General features: G+C 53.8%; 1 protein-coding gene across 1 annotated transcript; it reads right to left on the bottom strand.

Annotated features, from left to right (window-relative positions):
• Positions 1-8,127: 8,127 nt before the first annotated feature.
• On the bottom strand, positions 8,128-20,815 carry MVK (mevalonate kinase). Its single transcript, XM_027652267.1, has 10 exons — positions 20,706-20,815; positions 20,322-20,469; positions 19,261-19,408; positions 18,025-18,180; positions 15,046-15,149; positions 14,189-14,234; positions 13,300-13,390; positions 12,776-12,892; positions 9,911-10,064; positions 8,128-9,605 (listed from the first exon to the last, which is right to left on the bottom strand). The coding sequence occupies exons 1-10, from the start codon at positions 20,781-20,783 to the stop codon at positions 9,454-9,456; spliced, it is 1,194 nt and encodes a 397-aa protein (XP_027508068.1). The 5' UTR covers positions 20,784-20,815; the 3' UTR covers positions 8,128-9,453.
• Between the last annotated feature and the right edge of the window lie 182 nt (positions 20,816-20,997).

The following is a 20,997-nucleotide window of genomic DNA, read 5'->3' as shown; positions in this document are numbered from 1 at the left end:
CTGGAAGAGTCCCTGCTTATGCCCTGGGTCAGGTGGAACTCCCTGGATCCTGCTGGGAACTCCCTCTCCTGGGTTGTATCCGTTCTGCAGCCTCCATGTGGAGCCGTGGTGATGCCCCCTCCTCCCGGCCCCGCCAGCTCTCTGGGCGATGGCACTGTGCCTCGAATCACAATTACAGTAAATAAATCCTATTAGAAGGACTTTTACTACCGCATGCTCCTCATTACAATATGCCCAAACCCCCGGCTCCTGGGATCGCCCTCGTAATGAGGCCGGGATGGATGGATGCGGGAAAATTAGCGCCGATACAAGTTAATTTGTTTTTATTAGCGCGGCGCTGGCGGACGGGATGTGGGGGTGGGTGCCACCCCACTGGAGTGGCGCAGGGATGGGAACCCTCCCATGGGAGCAGGTCCGTGGGCTGGATCACTGTGTGTCATTGTCCCCTCCACCACCGCCCAGCTGCCCTTGGCCTTGGGGACATCCCTGTCCCATGCTGGGGTGGGACAGGCAGATGGTGGCGAGGAACCGCACACTGGACAAGGTCATGTCTCATTAATAAAGGCTAATTAAGAGGAAATCTTCAAAAAGAGGGGCTGGAGTTGTCTATATAACCCACACCAGTGCTGCCGGTAATTAACTCGGGGCTGTGACAGCTCCTGTGGCCAGTGTGGCACCGGGGGGTCACCAGGACAGCCCTGCCCCCATCCCCTGCCCTGTGGTCACCAAGTCTCCCCTCATGCCCCCCACAGCACCGACAGCTGGACCTGAGAGAACAGCTGGGCCTTCCTTGGGCTTGGAAAATATAGATCACACCGTTAATAATACATACATTTATTAAAATTAAACCACCGGCAGATATGACATCCAGCGGCACTGAATTATGGATAGACCTCAGCCCAACCTTTGTTTTTAATTAAAAAGCCCCTTTCAGTAATTCCATTAAAGCAGCAGCTTATGTTTTCCTTCTCTTCCCCCCTTTCAAGCACACGATCCGGCAACATTCGGGTTGCGCTGATGAAACGTCTTTGAAGTTTCATGAATTGCTGATGTAATTGAATAAAAATAATATTAAGGGGAGAGAGAAGGAGGGGAGAGAGAGAGAGAGACTTTTCTCTAAACCTAAATCCTAATGAAATCACCTTACTGCGCCGGGCGGAGTGACAGCGAGCCGCTGGATTTGTGCATATTCCCATAATCCTAAACCCATTAGCCAGGAGGCTCCATGCGAACCACATGTTGCGGATTACAGCTGGAAAAAAGGCTCCGACAACCCCCCAAACCTCCCTTTAATTGCTGTGGGGAGGCCCAGAGACGCAGGACCCCCCGAGGGCTGGAGGTGCAGTGAGTGTGTTGGGGCTCAGAGCCCCCCTCGACAGCAGCTCATTAGTGCTTTTTTCAGGGAATTAAGGTGGAGAGCTTTCCAATTATTTTGCTGTGTACTGTTATTAATGGAAATTTGAATTTTTGCCTTCCCTCACCTGCTAATGGAAGATTCCTGGGGAGGGATGTCCGGCTGGAGGGGATGCTCGGGATGAGCACTGGTGGCTGTGCTGAAAGGAGGTGGCTGTGGGAAGGAGGCCACAATCTCTGGGACTGGGAGGAGAAGGAAGGTGTTCCTATCCATGGGAGAGCAACCTGGACTAGTGGAAGGTGTCCCTGTCCCTGGTAGGAACTGGAATAAGGTGATCCTTAAGGTCCCTTCCAACCCAAACCATTCCAGGATTCCACAATTCTATGACAAAGTTGCCTTTCCTTTCTTCTCTCCCTCCTAATTCTTTCTTTCCCAATTTAAGCTCCTCTCCAGGATAATGCAATAAAGACATGAAGCACCTAATTTTCGGTGGGGGACAACAGACACGACGGTGTATTTACCCAGTCAAACCATTATGAAATCCTACAATTAAGGCTTCAATCAGATAAATGCAATTACATAATACGATCTTATACGATATAATTAAAAACATCTGCAATCAAACCAAAGCCGATGGTACGGCAATCCTTAATCAGAAATTACCCAGATACAGCAGAGAGGCTCCATCCCAGAATCTGTCAGGACATGATGGTGGCATTGCAGTCCCCCTCTGGCACAGTCACCATGGTAGGATGACGGTGGCCATGGGTGACCACAGGGAGCTGATTGGAGCTCTGAGCCAGCCTGCTTGATCCCAGCCTTGCCATGCCCCAAAATCCACGCCCACCTCCTCCAGGACACCAGCTCAGCAGCACCATGGGCACACAGAGGTTGTACCACAGACAAGGGGTTCACTGGGGGCCATCCCAGCCCTGCTGGGGTCTCAGGCTGGCAGTCCCATGCCTGCAAAGTGACTGGGAATTCTCCCTGGGAAGAGGAATGGGCATCATTGGCTGTTTTTTGTTTCACTGGCCATGCCAGCACCACATCCTGGTGCTGGGACAGGCTGAGCTGTGCTGGGAGTGATGTGGGTCCAGGGCTGAGTGCCTGGCCCTGGCACAGCCCTGCGTGTGCCAGCTGGCACCAAATGAAGACAAATGGGCTGGTGACACATTCACATCCATTAATGGCAGCGCCGCGCTGGGAGCGCTGGAGACGCGCCGGCGCTGGCAGGAGCAGTGGCAGCCCTGGGTCCAGCATCCCATCCAGGGGGGTCCAGGGGTGACAGGGGGCTCAGCGGGGCCAGCACAGCCCTGGGGCTCTCACATTCCCACCTTGGCTCTGCTCAGAGCCAGAGACTGCCCCAGGCTGTTGGCGAGGGAAGGAGCTGGATGGGGTCCAGCACTGGCAGCACGGCCCTGCCACAGGTCCCCCATTGCTCCGAGCCCCTCACCCTCTGCAGTCCCAGCTCCTGCCCTCTGCCTCGGCCTCTCACAGGGATTGTTTGGAGGTGCAGACATCACCCCCCTTTGTATGTGCTGACCCATCTCGCATGTGGCTCAGGCATCCCAGGACAGCACGTGGCACTTCCAGGAGTGCAGCACCAGCCATTGGAAGTGATATCCAGCCAATGTGGTGTCTGTGCCGCAGTTGTCTGAGGGGTGGTCAGGAAGAGCCATGGGGTGAGGCTGGAGGACTGACCCTGCCAACCTTTTCCACCCCCGACCTTTCCCCAGCTCCTCTTGGAAATGCCACAGAGCTCCTCGCCCAGATGGATTAAATGTCAGGGAAGGTGGATTGAATATTTCCAGCCGCTGCGTCGGGTGCTGCGGGTGGGTTTTCCAGCACTGTGAGCAGCTCCAGAGGGAGCAGGGGCTGTGATCCAGCCTGTCCCCATCCCTGTCCCCATTCCCACCCTCATTCCTGTGCCACCCTGGCGCAGGGCTGAGCCGGCCGAGCCGTCGGGACGATCCGCGCTCGGCTGCCTGCGAGCGTTTAAGCAGAATTGAGTGTGTGTTCAGGCACTTTCAAACACAAGTAATCTTCATCTGGGAGACGGGAAGTGAAATATGTTATTGCCGGGCGCAGTAAATTACCCGTGCCAGCCCTGCCGTATAAAACATCGCCGGCGCCGGCCAGTGCAGTCACTCACCCGCGTGGGGCCTCCACTGCCCCCATCCATTACAGAACAAATGGCTGATGGTCAGCACGGACCAGGTGCTGGGGCTTGTGTGGCCACTCCAGCACCAGCTCCCACCCCAGCACCACACAGGCAGGACTTGGTGTTGGGGGATGGATTTCCCCTGGCAAGCACCAGAAGGTCAGTGGGAGCTGGGGACGGACCAGCAGCGGCACTGCCACCGGCTCCTCCAAGCAGCACATGGCGCTAGCTGGTTCCTCTCCTGCTCCCGGGAACAGCCCCAGTGGGGTCACACATTGGGGTGTCCTTGTCATCGTGCATGTGCTGTTCCAGCAGGGCGGACGAGCTGCCGCAGTTGAGTCGGCAGAAGCACCCGCAGAAGGTGGGAGGCAACCACACAACTCCCACTCCTTTATTTTCCTGGGAAAGACCTTTGGAAAGCCAACCCCGAGCCCATAAAATAAATAAAATAAATTCCTGCAACTTTAACAATCATTGTGTTGGATTTGGGAGATGTTATTCCTCGTGACAGACAAGGGCAATTATCTGCTATCCGCCAGCAGTTTTAGCCTAATTTCATTACTGCTGTGCAATTCTTCCCGAGCCGCCAGTCTATCACTGTCTCCCAGAAAGGATTAGCCGGCACTTTCTTCATCTTCAAATGAATTTTAGCTGTCATGCCCTTGATGAATAGAAGAGGGAGGACGGCGAGCCCACGCCGGCGAGCGTGGCAGCCCGGTTGTGCCACAACACCGGCACCAACACTCACCAGGAGCATCACCCGTGCTGGGCACATCAGAGCCACCAGGACCAGGCAGCTGGGATGTGACCTGGGATTTCCTGCCGTGCAGGACGAACCAGCCACGGGGTTTTCTTGGAGAGCACATTGGAGGCGGGCAGGGCTCTGAGCTGGAGCCCAGGCGCAGCCTTTCTCCCGACATCCAGGAGGGATTAAAATGACAGCATCTGTAATACAAGGAAATAATGAACACACCGTCCTTCTCCCTCTCCGGGAGATGCTTATCTGTCAGCGTGGGCCACTGAGGGATAGAGAAAAGCAATTTAAACTTCAGAGATGAAGCTGCAGAGGATGCTGCGGGGAGAGATGTCCAGGCGATGGTGTCCCGTGAGGATCCGCCGTGGTGCCAGAGCCGATGGGAGAATTGATGCTTTGTTGTCCTGGCCAAGCTGGAATAAGGCACATGGAGCCCAGAACGATGGCCCATGCCCTCATGCTGGAGCCTCTTATCCCCATGGCCTGAAGCTGTGCCGGGGAGGTTCAGGTTGGACATCAGGAGGACTTTCTTCATGGAAAAGGTTGTTAAACATTGGAAGGGGCTGCCCAGGAAGGTGGTAGAGTCTCCACCCCTGGAGGTGTCTAAGGAACGACTGGACATGGCACTCAGTGCTCTGGTCTGGTTGACAAGGTGGGGATGAGATACAAGTTGGACTTGATGGTCTTGGAGGTCTTTTCCAACCTAAATGATCCTGGAATTCTGTGAAATAATGGGGGAAACTCTGGAGCCCAACAGCATCAAGAGCCCAGTTGCATCTCAGGACACATGGAGCGGGTCCAGGGACCGTCCAGGGTCCCCCAGGGATGTGGGAACATCACTTGCATTAATGGGAACCCCGGAGCTGGTGCCAGCACAGGGGCTCCATTATTTTTGTAAACATTAATTCCCACACGGCGCATCGTCCTGGTGGAATATTTTAGCACCTTTAATGCAATTTCCTGCTCCCTCTGAAATATCATTTTAATAGAACCAGCCACACCATGTACCTGCTCCCTAATAAACCTCTGCGACTTTAATGAACTAAATAGCAAATTACTTTTTTATTCAAGAATGAAATTTCATCATATTCATAATTCATATTTTATTTCAGACATCTGCTGCTGATTACATTACATTTAACTAAAATTAGATGATGCTCAGAATGTAATTAAGCCCCTGCCAAATTCTCTGGCCCACCAATACCAGGCTCGCTCAGCGGGGGCCGCTTGGAACCTAATATGTAATTAGGAGCTATTTTCTAGCTGTTTTTAAAGTCTGAAAATTAGCTGCCTTTATTAATCACACAGACAAATATAAAGCAGAGCCAACGCTTGCTGAAATTTCTAAAAAGGATTTTTTTTTAATTATACACCACATAGCGCTGAGACTCATTTTGAATGTTGATTTGTTGTGCACTGACATTTTGACAACTAGTTCTCAATTTGTCTGTCGTAGTTAGGCAACAACAAAGCAGACGGTAATACTTAACTTTCAAAACCTTCAGCGTGCAGGGAGGGGAGAGGGTGGGGGAGACGGGGGGGACGGGCTCCCCCTGGCCCCTGTGTGTTGGTGCTGAGCCCCGGGAATGGGCGAGCCCCGAAATCCCCAGGGACAGGTGGCAGAGGGGACAGGGAGCCCGTCTGCAGCGGGAGACGAAGATCTACAAATTGCCCTTGAAATGACTCTGATGGGAGTCTTGACTTGTCCTGGGGGCACCCCCAGCCCCAGGGGGACCCCCCAGACACCCCAAGCCCTCCAGGCTCCCTGTGCAGAGCCCAGGACACAGCACTGAGCCCTTCCAGCCTTCCGGGGGTCCCCTGGTCCCACTCCCCAACCCTGATCCCAGCAGGGACCCTGGGAGTGTCAGGGAGCCCTGAGGGTCCCCAGCAGCCCCCCACCCCTCCGTGGCTGTGCGCTGACATTTCCTCTCTCTCCCTGACCCTGTTTCTGCTCTCTCCGTGCTCTCCAATAATGTCACTGCCTCCTCAGCATCTATTCACCGGAGCAGAAAGAAGCCACTGCTGACATGGAGTGAAAACAAACAATAATAATACCATCTGTGCCTGGCAGGGGCCAGGCAGGGAGCAGTGGGGTCCTGGGTCAGGGGGACATGTGCTGGGGGGGCACAGGAGCCCTCTGGGGTGGTGGGAGACACTCCAGAGGCGAGGCTGCCCTGTGCACTGGCTGCGAAGGAAAAGGAAGGTATTTTTACACAAAGTGTTTTCTTTTTGGTGCCAAGAAACACCAGTAACTCCCGAGATCTCAAGGGGTCCCCACATTTGCCCTTGGCAGCCTGTCCAGGGTGGCCAGTGTGCTCCCAATTCCTCAATCCATCCTCTAGGATGGAGCACATCTTCCCCTTCCCGTTCATGCGCTGGCTATTAGAGGCAAACCCAGGCTCGTTAGTCTTTCTGCAAAGCTCATAATGTGAAAAATGAAGCTTGAGAAAAATTAGCCAAATTACCAGGCTAATCCTTCAGCAGCAATCGCTGCTCCGCTGCACATCCGTAACGTGGGAGCAGCCGGAGCGTGCGGCTGTGGGGTGGCTGGGAGAGGAGGGATGATCCGTGGGGAGAACACACTCCACAGGGCTTGGGCTGGGCTCCAGTTCTGCTCCCAAGGCAGCAAAATGCAGGAGAGAGGTGGCTGTGCCTCCTGCTGCATCCCCCGTGTCCCTGTGGGGCATCATTCCCATGGGAGCAGCTACTCCTGCTGCCCATGGCTGATGAGGGGCAGGAATGGGGTCCCTGCACCCCAGAGCTCAAGGAATCACAGGAGGTGGTTACAAGTTGTTGCAAATGAAGGGGTGATTCCCTTGTAGAAGTTGGGATACATTCCAGACATCTCTGGATTATCCCAGTGGGTGTATGAGGTCCCTGCGAAGCCTCTGATGGAGCTGGCAAAGGAGGAATTTGGAAAGGAGGGAACGGGCACTCCCGTGCTCACAGATGGATGTGAAATCTGTGCTTACTTCCAACAGACTGGGACTGGCTCCAGGTGCTGATTTCAGCAGTTCTGGTCCCTGTGGCACAGGCAAGGCAGAGCCCCAGTGTCGGCACGGGCAGGGTCCTGCTGGCAGTGCCACCCTGGCTCGGGACCCTTCCCACAGCAGAGTCCCACAGACCCCAGCCCAGGGCACCCTCCTGCCCCCCACAGTGCCACACCCCTCCTTGGCCTGGGAACATCCCCCACTTCCACTGCAGCAGGGACCAGAGTGAGACGAGCAAACCTGGAAGAAACCTGCAGAGGTGGCTGGTTAAGGCTGGACATCAGGAAGAATTCCCTCATGGAAAGGGTGGTCAGGCTATAGAAGGGGTTGCCCAGGGAGGCAGTGGAGTCCCCACCCCCGGAGGTGTGCAAGGAACGACAGGGACAGGACAGGGACAGTGCTCTAGTCTGGTGACAAGGAGGGGGTCAGTCAAGGGCTGGACTTGATGATCTTGGAGGTCTTTTCCAAGCTCAGTGATCCCAGGATTCTGTGAGTTCCCTCTCCATTCTCTCCCCCAGCCCTCGCTCCAGGGAAGGCAGTTAATGAGGCTCAGCCCCTGACGTGCCGTTTAGAAGCGAGTTTTCCCCGTGCCGGATTTGGCATTTCTTTGTGCCAACCCTCACAAAGTACAGACACATGTAAGTGGTTAAAGTCAACACGCTCCCAGATACTCACATTGATTACACTGTATTAGAAAATAGTAAATTATTTATCAGCCTTTCTGACTTGTGATTAGTGTAAAGCCGTTCTTGGATGCAAATTGGAATTGTAATTAGACATGTAGAAAGCCAGCATCTGAGACCTGCTCTCCTGAAGCAGTGTAAGGTACTGTTTTCCTTTTGTACCCAGAATAATTATCAAAGAACACTTTGCACATAAAAACCCCCATCAATTTATTAAAACCAGAGACAGTTTTACATGTGATCAAGGAACTAAAGCTGGTCACCACAATGCTGGGAGTTTAGAGCCAGAACATCTCAGGTTCTCACAGTTGCTTTTGTTACTCCTGGGCTGGAAGGGGAAGGCAAGTTCCACACCTCTGTCAATTCATTAGTCAGTTTTAAATGAAGCAATTCTTGAGCAGAGATACACTTAAAAACCCAATTAAAAAACCCACCCCAGACAAAGAGAACAATGATAAAACCCCTTTGGCAGGTACAGCAGAGACCACAGTCACTCAGAGTCAGCTCATGGCTCCCAGAGACTCCGGCTTCAGTCACTTCCCTGCCAATTCCCTTCTATTCAGTGGCACGACTCATTAAAATTTCAGGAGTAAAAAATCCATTTACATTTGTGTAATAAGTCTAAATGCATTTAGGTTTTAGAGTTTGCCAACTGCAACTTATGGTGAGCTTTTGAGGACATGGTTTGGGTTTCTTTCCCCTACTTAATTACATCAAAGTAAACCCAACACCAGGCAGGGTCAGGGATGTGCTGGTTTAAGACTGAAGCGTGAGAGAACAGTTATTAAAAGCAGAAATTTTAAGCCTGCCCTTGCCTGGAGTTGCCCTCTTTGCAAGTGACAGGTGCTGTTTGAGCCAGACCTTGAGTCTGTGAATAAAAACAGAGCCCGACCACAGCACTCTGCTTATCAGCCCAGGTAGAGATTATGGAAAAGAGTGAAAACTGATAATTTCACTGGAATTGTGCTCTATCTTGCATTTTAATTACCCAACTCTTAATTAGTAGCAGTAAGAGCCATATTAAAGGTTTCCTCTCTACTGTGAATTGGAATCCAGAAGAAACAGAGATCTGAGAGTCAACCCTCAGTTGCCAAGATGCTCATCACCCAAAAATGTCAAAGCACATCCACCTTGCCAGCCCCCTCCACGGGACACCAGGGAGGAAGGAGACACCACATGCATCTGAAGCAGCAAAGTGTCATTATCTTGCTGGAATCCAGCCAAGCCCCTCTCCTCCTGCCCCTTGGGATTAGCAGAGCAGTTGAGAAAGTAAATTCAAACCAGGATTTTGAGAGCCTGGGTCAAACCCACCCCTCACCCAAGAGCAGGCAGGTGCTCCCGGGTCCCCATGGCAGCCCCCAGTCCCAGTGGCAGCAGGCTGAAAACTGGCTCCACATCCATGTGTAGAGGCCCTCAGTGACACAGGAGAGTGGGGAAGAAGTTTCCAGGCATCCAGGCACACAAAACTCTGAGCTTTGGTCCCAAGGGCTCTTCTTGCCAGAGGCAGCAGCTTAACTCTGGGAGAGCATGTGCAGCACTTGGGTGTTCAGAGAGGAGAGGGAGTGCAGGGTCACCCCGGGGGCCCCGATCTTGGTCTCCCAGCATTCAAATCCACAGGCACACAAGTCTTGCTTGGCTGCTTCCACGGCCAGTGGGGAGGTGTCTGCCAAGAGAAAGGCAAGAGCAGCCAGTGAGTCAGTTGGGCCACCGCAGGGAGAGCAAAACAGGCCATGGCACCTTCAAACACATGGCCCCTGGTACAGGGCCAGCGCCCTCAGGGCCTGACACACATAAATGAATGCCCTGAACCGCCCCTGGATGACACACTGCAACCCCTCCTGTACCAAGACATCCCACTCCATCCCTCCACAGCCACACGAGGGCTGGCAGTGATCCCTCTGCCCCCAAAGCTGAGCCCCCCAGGGCCATGGAGAACGTGGGAGGATGCCCAGGGTGGCAGTCACTGACCTGGTGGCAGCAAGGTGATGGCACAGCCGCCCCCACCAGCCCCAGTCAGCTTGCTGTGCAGTCCGTGGGACGCAGTCACCTGGCACAGTCTGTCCAGGGACGGGTGGCCAACCCCCAGCACGTTCAAGTGGTGTTGGTTTATGTCAAAGAATTCCTAAAAGCAACCACACAGAGATGAGGTGAGCACATGTGGAGACAGAGGGTCTTTACAGAAGTGGTGGAGAGGCACAGGGGAGCTGCTCTACCTTCCAATCATCCCATTTCTGCCAGAAATTTACCCACCAGCACCAGGCAACAAGGTTAGGACAGAGTCTGAGCCTTGGGCTGCTCATCTGTCCCTGTCCCCCTCACACATTGTAGAGTGACAAGGGTACAACAGCTCCTGGACCTCCTGAGAAAACCCTGATCACTGCAAGCTGCCAGCAGACATTTATTGCAGAGCTCTGTGATGCCTCCTGACTCCTTTCTTCTCCCTGTCACACGAGTGTTGAGCAGGAGGCTGTGCAAGGCCGCGGGAAGGGCACTGAGCCAGCTTCTCTCATTCCTGGCTGTCCCCCTGCCCTGCCATCCACCCAGTAGAGCTAAATCCAGGGACTTCTGACACGACTGAGGTACCACTGCAGAAGCTACACAGAGGTACCTCCCCTTGTTTGCTTTGGGCAGCACTTCTCCTCCTCATGGGCAGGGCCTGGGCCAGGAGCCAAGGGGCCTCTTGGCAGCTCCACACTGGGAATCTGGCACCCAGCTCGAGTGGGGTCGACAGAGTCCTTCCCTCAGGAGCAGCACAGGCCACCCTGTGAATGCACCTCCACGCTCCTGGCAGCGCTGTGAGTGCAGCTCTGCCCACTGCCCCAGCCAGGCACAGAGCTGCTGCTCCAGAGAGAGCTGCCCCAGCAGCCCCAAGGGATGGGCAACACCACAGAGCTGGGAGTTACAGCTTCTCTCCTCCCAGTACAACAGGTGATGGATTCAGGAACAGAGGGAAGGGCTTGGCCTGTGCTCAGAGTAAGTCTGGAGCAGGGTCAGGAGCTGACACTGGACCCCAGGTACCACAGGGCCATCACAGCTCATCAGCACCAGCAGCAGAGGAAGGTTGTTCTCAGCAACACCACTCTGACACCCCAACTCCACCACCTCCAAAGCACGTAGTGGCTGCTCCCAGAGGCTGTCACAAGCCAGGGGACACAGGACCAGTCCCAGAAAGGCTCCCTAACAGCAGCCCTGTGTCCCCTCCTCCAGCCAGTGGCCAAAGCTCTTACCTGTCTGCGGCTCACAGTGAGCCAGGAGGGATGCACAGGGAACACAGGGGCACATCACCCTCTCTCAGCTCCACACAGGTCTCCTGCCAACACTACAAGGAGGGGACAGTGCAAGAATAATCCCTCTCCCCCTTCCAGAGCATTTCTGTCCTGTTTAAAGAACAGCAGGGAGAGGAAGGAGCCAGCAGCACACAGAGCACAACCATCACCCTTCTTGGCTGGGCTGGACACACGTCCATCCAGAGGCCTCTTTACATGCCTGAGCGAGGGCACAGCACTGTCTGTGATGATCCAAGACACCTGTCATCTCCTGATCCAAAATCTGCCAGGAATCAGATGACAGCTTATGACACACTAGACTAGTTCGATGGGTCTAATACAGCGCTGGCCAGAACAGCACATTTCAGAAACAGCCAAAAATATATATTTTTATATATATGCTGCATATAATCAGCTGGGCCTCTGAGGGCTCTTCAAGCACAAGACAAAACAACAGATTCAAGGCAGGAATCTGCTCACTGCAGAGCTGCTTCCTGGGTGTGGGACAGAAGGATGCTTTGACATCTTTCATGTGAGGATCTCAGAGCACAACTCAAATTATCCCCCCTCTTCCCTGTGCCCCAATACTTGCAACAGCCTGAGGACAAGGAATTAAGGGGAAGAGCAGTGTGAAGCTGTGCTGTGAACAGACTCCAGACCTCCCCCAGCTGATGCTAGCTCAGTCCACCCTGATGGGTACAGGATCCCACCAGCCTCTTGGTGCAAAGGGAGCAGGACTTTGCCACAAATCCCACAGGAGACTTCTCACAGCTGCGGAGGGAACAACCCACCAGCAAGAGCAAGGACGAGCAGAGTCCTCACAGAAGAGATCCAGATGCCAACAAAGATCTGCCTTGCTGGTACCAAGTGGCTCCTGACTGTCCAGGTTGGCTCCCAGGGCCAGGCCAGGTTTGGCTCAGCTGGGACACACATCCCTCCCCCAGGCACTGGGGATCAGCATTACAGCACTCTCAGCACTTTTTCCACTCGGAAGCGTGTTCCTCCCCCCCAGCAGCCTCTTCTCTGTGAGCAAAGCCAAGACAAACAGATCTTTGTGTGCACCTCGTGCATCACTGTCAGGTCAGCTCTGGGCACAGCTCTGTCTGTCGTTCTCCGGAGCCAGGACGAGCACAGGGCACTGGGAGCTGGCTCAGAACCAGCCCATCACAAACCAGTGGCTCTGGGCTCCCACTCCTCACTTCAGCCCTGGCAGTGACAGAGCAGTTGCTTCACAGTGACTGCCAGAACAAGCACGGCTGGCCCATGGCACAGACATCATGATTCTTAGGGAAGGGAAACCAACCCTCCAGAGCCACAGGTCCACAGAGCCCCAGGCTCACTACCCCCGTTCCCACCCATAGCTGTGGAGAGGCGGCAGCAGCAGCATTTTGTGTCTCCTGGTTCCAGGAAGGGCATTAAAAGCAGCACACACAGACCACGGCTTCGCTCGGAACTGAACATTTCCTGCCATCACATTTTTTTTTTCCTCAGACCTAATGTTCTTTAAATGACATTTTGATGTTCAACAGCAGCAGTGTCTAAAAATACTGGCAAACAAGCCCCTTACCTCCAGCACAGGGTAATACTCTGGTGATGGATTTGCAGGCATCTCTTCCAGAACACTTTGGCACTCCTGAGAAATGGCATCGATGGAGTCCAGCACCGGGTTCATTATTGCAGGGAACTGAGGAGGGGGGGAAGGAAGAGGTGAGACACTGGTCTTCCAAAGCACTGGGATAAAACCAGTCCCAGTCTCTCTGAGCTGGGCAATTCCTCACCCCATTTGGGGCTACTCATTCACAGAGCACCCCACTGCAAGGCAGTGCTGCTCCTGCCTGCAGAAAATGGAGGAAGAGAAGGGAAGGCCAGAGGAATGAACTGTTCTTTCGCAAACTGGTGATTTTTGTGGCAAGCCCTGTTAATGTTGGAGGAAAGGAGGAGATGAGCTGAACCCCCATTCCCAGGCAGCTGGTTTTTAGGCAGTAGACAGGAATGCAGCGACCACAGGAGGAATCTCCCAAAAGATCACTGTGGGAGCTACAGTCCCACATGAGGGTTATCTCCATGCCCACAACCACACAGGTGCTGCACCTTCAGAATCTTCTCCTTGACCCCAGCCACCAGGACCTTGGTGCTTCGAGGGACTTTTGTGTTGGTCAGCAAGATCCTCAGCATGGGCACCCTGAAAGCAACAGCAGACAGAGAATCCCAGAGCGGTTTGGGTTGGAAGGGACCTTAAAGCCCATCTCATTCCAAGCCCCTGCCATGGGCAGAGAATATCTCCTGGCCCCTTTCCTTCACAGTCCCCAAGGCTCATTCTGCCTCAAAAGGCCTCTTTCAGACACCCAAGATAAGGAGACCCATTAGTTTTACAAAACTTAAGCAGGTGCTTCAGTGCTGGGTTCAGGCTTTTTCCTCTTGGATACAAGGAACAACTGTACTAGTACTATAAATAGGACTGTAATGTATTTACTGAAATCCATGGTTTTCAAGCAAAATTTTTCCTTTGAAATCCTCTCCATGAGGGTAGCCAGCAGTGGCCATTAACTGCTAATAGAGCAATTTCATGCACTGTGAAAGATTTTAATGGAGTCAGATTATCCTTGGCTGGCAGGAGGCAGAGGGAACACGCAGGACCCAGATTTCTCTCTGCCAGTGGGTTTTCCCCCCACCAGGTAAGCACAAAGTTCCCCCTCCCCACAATGTCATTTGCTGCCAGGAGCAGATCCATTCCTGCTGCCCATAATGCCATGAAATTAATATTGATCCTCTGTGCTGTGTTCATCTAATGTCAGATAATGACCAAACGTTTCATTGTCCCCCCCATCCACCCCAAACCAAGGCAACACTCAGGCTGCCCACCCCAAATGTGGCTGCAAAGCCCTTCCCACGCTCCAGCCACCTCCCATCATCCACCCAGAGCCTCCCTGACATGTTCCACCCACCGTGTGTGAGGGTTATTTTTAAACTCCAATATTACCTCTTTAATGGTGCGATTTTTCCTGCTTGGTATCTCAGGGCTCCACCTAAAGTAAAATACATGTATTGTCTCGGCACAGGGCGAGCACAGAGATAACACAGGAGCTCTTTCATCCTCAGAACCTCACCCAGAGCCTGTGACAGTAATTGCAAGAAACACCAGCTAAATGAACCATGTTCTCCAGCAGCACAAATGTGCCTCACCCTGCTGCCTTAATGAGAGGGTCTGGCCGGACGTAGTTAACCCAGGGCCCTTCCCTTTGCTCTCCTCTACTCTGGGATCACATCAAATAATTTTTTAAAAGGCAAAGAGTCTGGCCAGCAGTAAATCTTCCCTGAAAAAAAACAGAATCCAGCAGCGCTTCCCTGGGGCAGAGCCAAGCACAAGGACTTCCATGGACTGAATGGGTGAGCAGCCATCCTTCAGCATGGAATTTCATTGTCCAGAAGGAATGTCTCACTTGGCTCCTACCCTCACAGAGGCACTGCGATTAGGTCTCATTAGAAAGATTATTAACAGTCTCCAAGGACACTTTCAAAACACTGGGAAGTCTCTGCTAATTGAAACTAAATGACAGCTGTCCAACTGCATTTTCTCCAGCATTATCCCTGGGATGGGATTAGGCTTCTTTGTTCCTGCCAGAATGTTTAAAATATCAGTTATTTGTGGTGGGGTCTCTGCCCCACGGCACCTGCCCGGGGGACACAGAGCCCTGGTGTTCCTGCAGCCAGTCCCCAACATCCCAGCTGGCTCCAGTCCCAGCTCACAGATGGGGCAAACCGAAGGATTCCCTCTGCTCTGAATGAAACAGGTCTCTGGATTTGGGAGTTTCTGTGGGGAGCAGCAAACACACCTACCCCAGGTACCAACAGCATTATCCACACCCGATGGATTGCCATGGATCACCCGCTCCCCTTGGAAGGCCCAGCTGTTAATCAACGTCAGCTCTTCTTCTGTCCACCTGGAAGGCAAGAAAATGACCCCAACACACAATTACCCCAGGCCAGTGTGAGGGAGGGAGCAGATTCAGGGAGATCAAATTTAACAGGATGCAAGTCCAAACCCATCCCCACCTCACCAAACACATTGGAAAGGCTGAGGGAGTTGGGATTGTTCAGCCTGGAAAAGAGAAGCTAATAATTGTGGACTTCCAGGACCTGAAGTGGCTAGAAGAAACATGTAGAGAGACCATATACAAGGTTCAGGAGTGACAGGACAAGGAGAATGGCTTCCACTGCCAGAGGGCAGGGTTAGATGGGATACTGCAAAGGAATCCTTCCCTGTGAGGGTGGTGAGGCCCTGGCACAGGTTGTCCAGAGAAGCTGTGGCCGCCCCATCCCTGGGAGTGTCCAAGGCCAGGATGGACAGGGCTTGGAGCAACCTGGGACAGTGGAAGGTGTCCCTGCCCATGGCACGGGAGTGGGATGAGATGATCTTTGAGGTCTCTTCCCACCCAAACCATCCCATGATTCTCTCATCTTGGTGTGAGATCCTGCTCATCAACAGGCAGGACAGTGCACTTACAGGAGCAGAGGGTGAGAACAGAATGGTAAAAGCTGCATTTCAGATGTGCAACTTCAGCCCCTGCTCACCAGCTGCTCAGCTGCAGAGCCTCCCAAAATTAGTCAAAAAGTGTATCAGTTCTAACTCCACCATCTCCAGCAAATACTTTGATTTTTAGGGATTAACTCCAAACACTTGAAGCTGCGCCAAGTGCTGGCCCAGGGAGCACAGAAGGGAAGCAGACACACATCCAGAAGGTGTTATCCTAAAAATCACAAAACCAGGTTTTCCGTCGTCTGAAAAAGCAGTCACACAAACTGGTGAATGCTTTGGGAGTTTAAATGCTGGCACAGACTTTGCTGCTGGGTCAGACTCACAAGGATCAAGGCCCCTGACTGAACACACTAATTAATGGGCTGCAGAAGCAGAAAAAAGCAAAGGCAGAGCTGCCACTTACAGAGCAATTGCTGGCTGTGACTTCAGAGATTTCTCCCCCACTGCCTCCCAAAACCCTACGGCTTCCCACACATCCCCTTCAGAACTCACCAGTCTCTCAAACCCACTTGTTCTCTCCATACTGAAGGATTCTGGTACCTCAAGGGAAGCTCAACACCCACAGGGAGCCAGCTGAGCCTCCTGCACCCTGCAGGGACACATTTACCTCACACAGGGACCCAAATCATGGAATGGTTTGGGTTGGGAGGGACCTTAAAGCTCATCTCATCCCACCCCCTGCCATGGGCAGGGACACCTTCCACTATCCCAGGTTGCTCCAAGCACTGTCCAACCTGGCCTTAGACACTTGTAGGGATGGGGCAGCCACAGCTTCTCTGGGCAACCTGTGCCAGGGCCTGACCACCCTCACAGGAAGGAATTTCTTCCCAATATCCTACCTAAGCCTACTCTCAGTTTGAGCACAGAGACACACCTCTGACGCTCCTTGCACACAAGCCTGCTCTACAGTCCATTCAACAGGTCTTTAGAATAAAACAGGTATTCCATGCTGGAGCACAGGTACAAATACAGATTTTGGAAAAGCCTCACAGGGTCTTGCAAGGCAAGGCAGAAGTTCCAAGAGCCACCTGCTGTGTGGAAGCTGTTTCCCTTCACTCCCGCTTCCCCAGGCTTCAGCTGAACGTCTTTATCCATCTCCACACACCTTGCATCCCATTTGCCAGTGCTTAATCTGTGGAGCACTCAGAGAACAGCTCCCAACTCCACAACTCCCAGACAGGAGCGAGGTTTGCTGTAAACCACTTGTTTTTAATCCTCTTTGAGAGGCTGCGATTCCTCCCGACACAGGAGCCATTATATCACGCTGTTCTTTTCTTGCCATGTTAAGCAAAAACCCTCTGAAGTCTGACACCCCCATCTCTCACTCTCCCCTCTGCGTGCCAGCTGCAAGGAAGGAATTATGCTGGATCCACGCTGCAGCCAAGGGAATGAATGAAGACATCCTGGCTGCTCCGAGTGGAGCTGCCCCTTCAGTTCTCAGTGTGGGAGATTTGCCCAAGGAGGGGGGACAAACTGCTCCCTCCAAGAACCTGTTTCTGGGTCAAGCTGCAAATTCTGGTTTAGAAGCAGAACACAGTCGTGTCCCCCCCCCCCCCCCCTTGCCGTCTCACTCTCATCCCACACCAAATACAGCCAGAAAAGGCTGCACCTGGCACAGGGAGCACAAGGAAGTTCTGCCCCCCCCCAGCTGTGGCACACAGCTTCAAACAGAGCCTCCTCTCACACAGGGCACAGCACACCAGGCCTCCAGGGCTGAGCTCCAAGGGCAGAAGGAAAGAAACTCTTTTTCACCAGCCACTGATAAAGGGGAAAGACAGGCAGGAGATCAGGAGGAAAAGTAGCACACACAGAAAAAAAAAAAAATCCATGGGAAATACAGAAAACCCAGAAAGGATCCCGGAGGACTCAAAGCAAAACCTGGAAGATGCTCAGAGACAACAGAGGAAATAGAGGTTAAAAAAATTCAGCACATTAAAATGTGGGGTTTATTTGCTTGGAGAAAAATCAAGGTTTTTTTTGCCTGTTTAAGTATGTGTATGTGACACCAGACAAGGGAAATGGGATGAGTTTTATGACATCTCTGCATCCAGCTGCTTTTATCAGGAGAAGTGAATGATAAATGTGATTTCAGGTCAGGGCTCTGGGACAGGGTTGGGAACACTAGGCAGAGACAGGAAACGGGCTCAGGGTGCCACTGGTCACAGCCAAGAGAGAGCAGGAGAGGTGGCAGTGCCAGAATTCCTGGAGGTAAAAGCAAAGATGGGGCACAGGGAGCAGAGCTGTGGATGCCAGGCAGGGAGCCTTCCCCAGTTCCTTACCTGGCTGTGGAGTCTCCCTCCTGCAGTGGGCAGGAGATGGCCCCACACACCATGAGCAGAGCAGCAGCCAAGCACACGGCATAGGCAGCACTGGAGCCCAGCCCTGCTCCCGTGGGCAGCTCCGAACACACCAGGATGTCCACACTCGGAATGTCCCTGGAACACAGACACACAGGAATGACACAACCACCCCGAATTCCACCCTGAGACAACACTACAGAGGCAAAAGAGGCCAACTGGGACTGATTGGAGGGAAAGCTGGTTGAAAACTGGCAACATGAGCACACACATCTGACACACAGGGGCTTCAGGAGGGCTCATTCCCCAGTGGAGTGGCCTAGCTGAGTTTGAGACAAAGCCTTGCTGAGCTGGATCCATGACTGGCACAGCTTGTCAGGCTGACAGCAGGGACACTTGGTAACTAAATACTTGAGCAGCATCACAAAGAACCCCTTCAAAGATTGCTGTGAACGTGATTTTAAACATATTTCTAAATAAAGCGTAAATATCCCAAATCTGTAATTGTAGTTACATCCCACTGGAGCAATGGGCTGATGGGAAGACGGAATATGAACACATCTCTGTCCCTCTGCTCCACTGAGCACACCTGGGTTGTGCTACAGACCCCAAACTGAAACCCTGGAGCTTTTCCCTGTGGGTGAGTGTCAGAACTCTGTACTGCTGGTCTCAGAGCTGTGACAGCCCCAGTGCCACCAGTGAGCAACTCCCAGACTGCAGGGCCAGCCACGATGCAGCTGCACTTCCCAGCTCTTTAACCCTTGGTTTCTTTGATGTGAATTTGGGCTCTTGAAGCTGGGCTCTAACTTGGTTTCTAAAAGCCAACAGGGCTGTATCAGACTGACCACCTGCCCAGTCACACCAAGAGCATCAATGGTGCTGGGCAAATTTGGAAACTGGAACAGCCCTGAGTTGGGAGGACCTGCCAGCTGGAGGGAGGGATGTCTGTGTTGTGACTGTGGGATGAACTGCTCTGATTTAAGCCCCTTGATGCCTAAATGAAAGCAGGTGATTTCCAACCCGCCTGCCCAGGGCACTCACCCAACCCACCCATCTCAGCTCTCAAGTCCCCTGAGGGCCCAGAACCCAAATGAAGTGAGACTCCTTGTAATTCCTTATTTTGCCCCGAGGATTTCTTTTCTCCCCATGACTTTGTAGCAGCAACTAATGGTGAACAACACCCAACAGGTTTATTTTGGGGCAGGAGAAGAGCCTTACCCATACTTAGCTGAAATAGCCAGGCACATGTACAGGAAGGCAAGGGTAGCAAGGCTATCAGGACCTGAGGCTTCAGCAGCAATTCCAGCAAACTCCCTCAGTGCATCCAGCTGCTCTAGGCTGGGGGACTTAGACTCCTCAAAGTCAGCTATGGAAGCAAGCAGGGGAGAATTTAAACACTTAGAAAGCAGGGAATTGTTCAACTGAAAGCAATATTTACAACACCTCCTGTTACAGTAGGCAGAAACAGGTGGAGCCGATTTTAGGTTCTACCTCAGGGTTCATGATAAATAACAAAGCAAATTCTCCACCAGCCACTCCGAAATCCAAGTGTTTCCACCTGCAAACACCTCCTTGGCTACACTTCCCAGTGATCACTATGGAGAACTAGGGAAGTCACAAACTCTTCATTAAAGAACGTGAATTCTGGAACTGGGATATTCTAGGGCTCTATCCAGTACAAGATGTTGCAGAAATTCCAGTGAGGGCTGGTGTGGGGCAGAGAGGCAGGAAATGGGCCCCCTTATCCCTGCCTTCCTCAGGAGCCCAGCTCTGACCAGCTCCAGAGAGGTTCCTTTTTGGCCCCCCATCTGCCACACCCCTGGACATAGTCCCTGCCTGGCTCCTGCCTGTGTTCCAACACTGCCTGAGCTACAACAGCACAGGAACAGGTCCCTGGGAGCCTGAAACAGGAGGGGACAGACACTGAAGGGGGCACACACAGACACCTGAGCACTGGGGGGGGTCACATGGAGGGAGGGTGCGGGGACAGGTCAGCAAAGCACATACACCGAGCAGGGTCAGAGATAGCAAGGGAAACACTGCAAATAAACCCGTGGGGGGGTCTCAGCACAGTCACCCTATGGGAGTCCCAGCACTGTCATCCCATGGGGGGTCTGCATTGCCACCTCATGGGGGGGGTCCCACCACAGTCACCCCACGGGCGTTCCTGCACGATCATCCCACAGGGGGTCCCAGCAGGGTCACCTCGCAGAGGGTCCCACCGAACAGCACCGAGGGCGCTTCACCCCGCCCGGGCAGCGCTTCCCCCCCAGCCTTGCCTGCGATCCGGCCCCGCATGGCCCGCAGCACGGGGGTGTCCCAGCTCTTCTGGACGCCGACCCCGGGCAGACAGACCCGAAGCCGGCCCTCGGCCCCGGGCCGCAGCCGGAGGAAAGTCCGCAGGTCCAGCGCCACGGCCAGGGCCACCTGCGGGGGGAAAGCGGAGGTCATGGGGGGTCGGGCAGCGCTCACCGAGACGGGCACCCCTGACCCTGCCCGGCACCACAGCCTAGAACTCAGCACCCCTCACCCTGCCCGGTTCCCCTCCTCTTGTCCGGGTCCCCTTCACCTCTCCCAGCCTCAACCCCCGCTCCTACTCCCACCCCCGCCCTGCCGTGCCCCCTCAGCTCCCCCCGCCCCCTCACCCTGCCCGTCCCCCTCACCTTGCCGTGCACCACCGCGTGCTCCCCGTGCACAATCACCTTGCCCGGCGCCGACACCACCAGACCCCGTTCCCACATCGCCGCCACCTTACGGCTCACGCCGACTGGCGGCCCCGCCCACCAATGACAGCCCCGCCCACCAATGACAGCCCCGCCCCCCGGCCCAGCCAATAGCCGCGAGCTCTGCGGGGGCGGGACTCGGCGCTGGCCAATGGGGAGGCGGCGGCGCGCGGTGGCGCGGCGCTGGGGTGAGGGCGCGGCCGGGGGGCGGGACGGCGGCCGCGCAGGGTCA

Source organism: Corapipo altera, unplaced genomic scaffold (genome assembly GCF_003945725.1).
Source record: "Corapipo altera isolate COAL_440 unplaced genomic scaffold, ASM394572v1 67, whole genome shotgun sequence".
Lineage (NCBI taxonomy): Eukaryota > Metazoa > Chordata > Aves > Passeriformes > Pipridae > Corapipo > Corapipo altera.
Note: the sequence above shows the minus strand (reverse complement) of the source record. Positions and strands in the feature narration are given on the sequence as shown.

Excerpts from the sequence above, each read along its gene's own strand:
- MVK (XM_027652267.1), bottom strand. The coding sequence starts at position 20,783 with ATGTGGGAACGGGGTCTGGTGGTGTCGGCGCCGGGCAAGGTGATTGTG. Across the intron at positions 14,235-15,045 it reads TAATGCTGTTGGTACCTGGG|GTGGAGCCCTGAGATACCAA; the intron begins GTAGGTGTGTTT and ends ATTTTACTTTAG. Across the intron at positions 13,391-14,188 it reads AAAATCGCACCATTAAAGAG|GGTGCCCATGCTGAGGATCT; the intron begins GTAATATTGGAG and ends TGTTGCTTTCAG.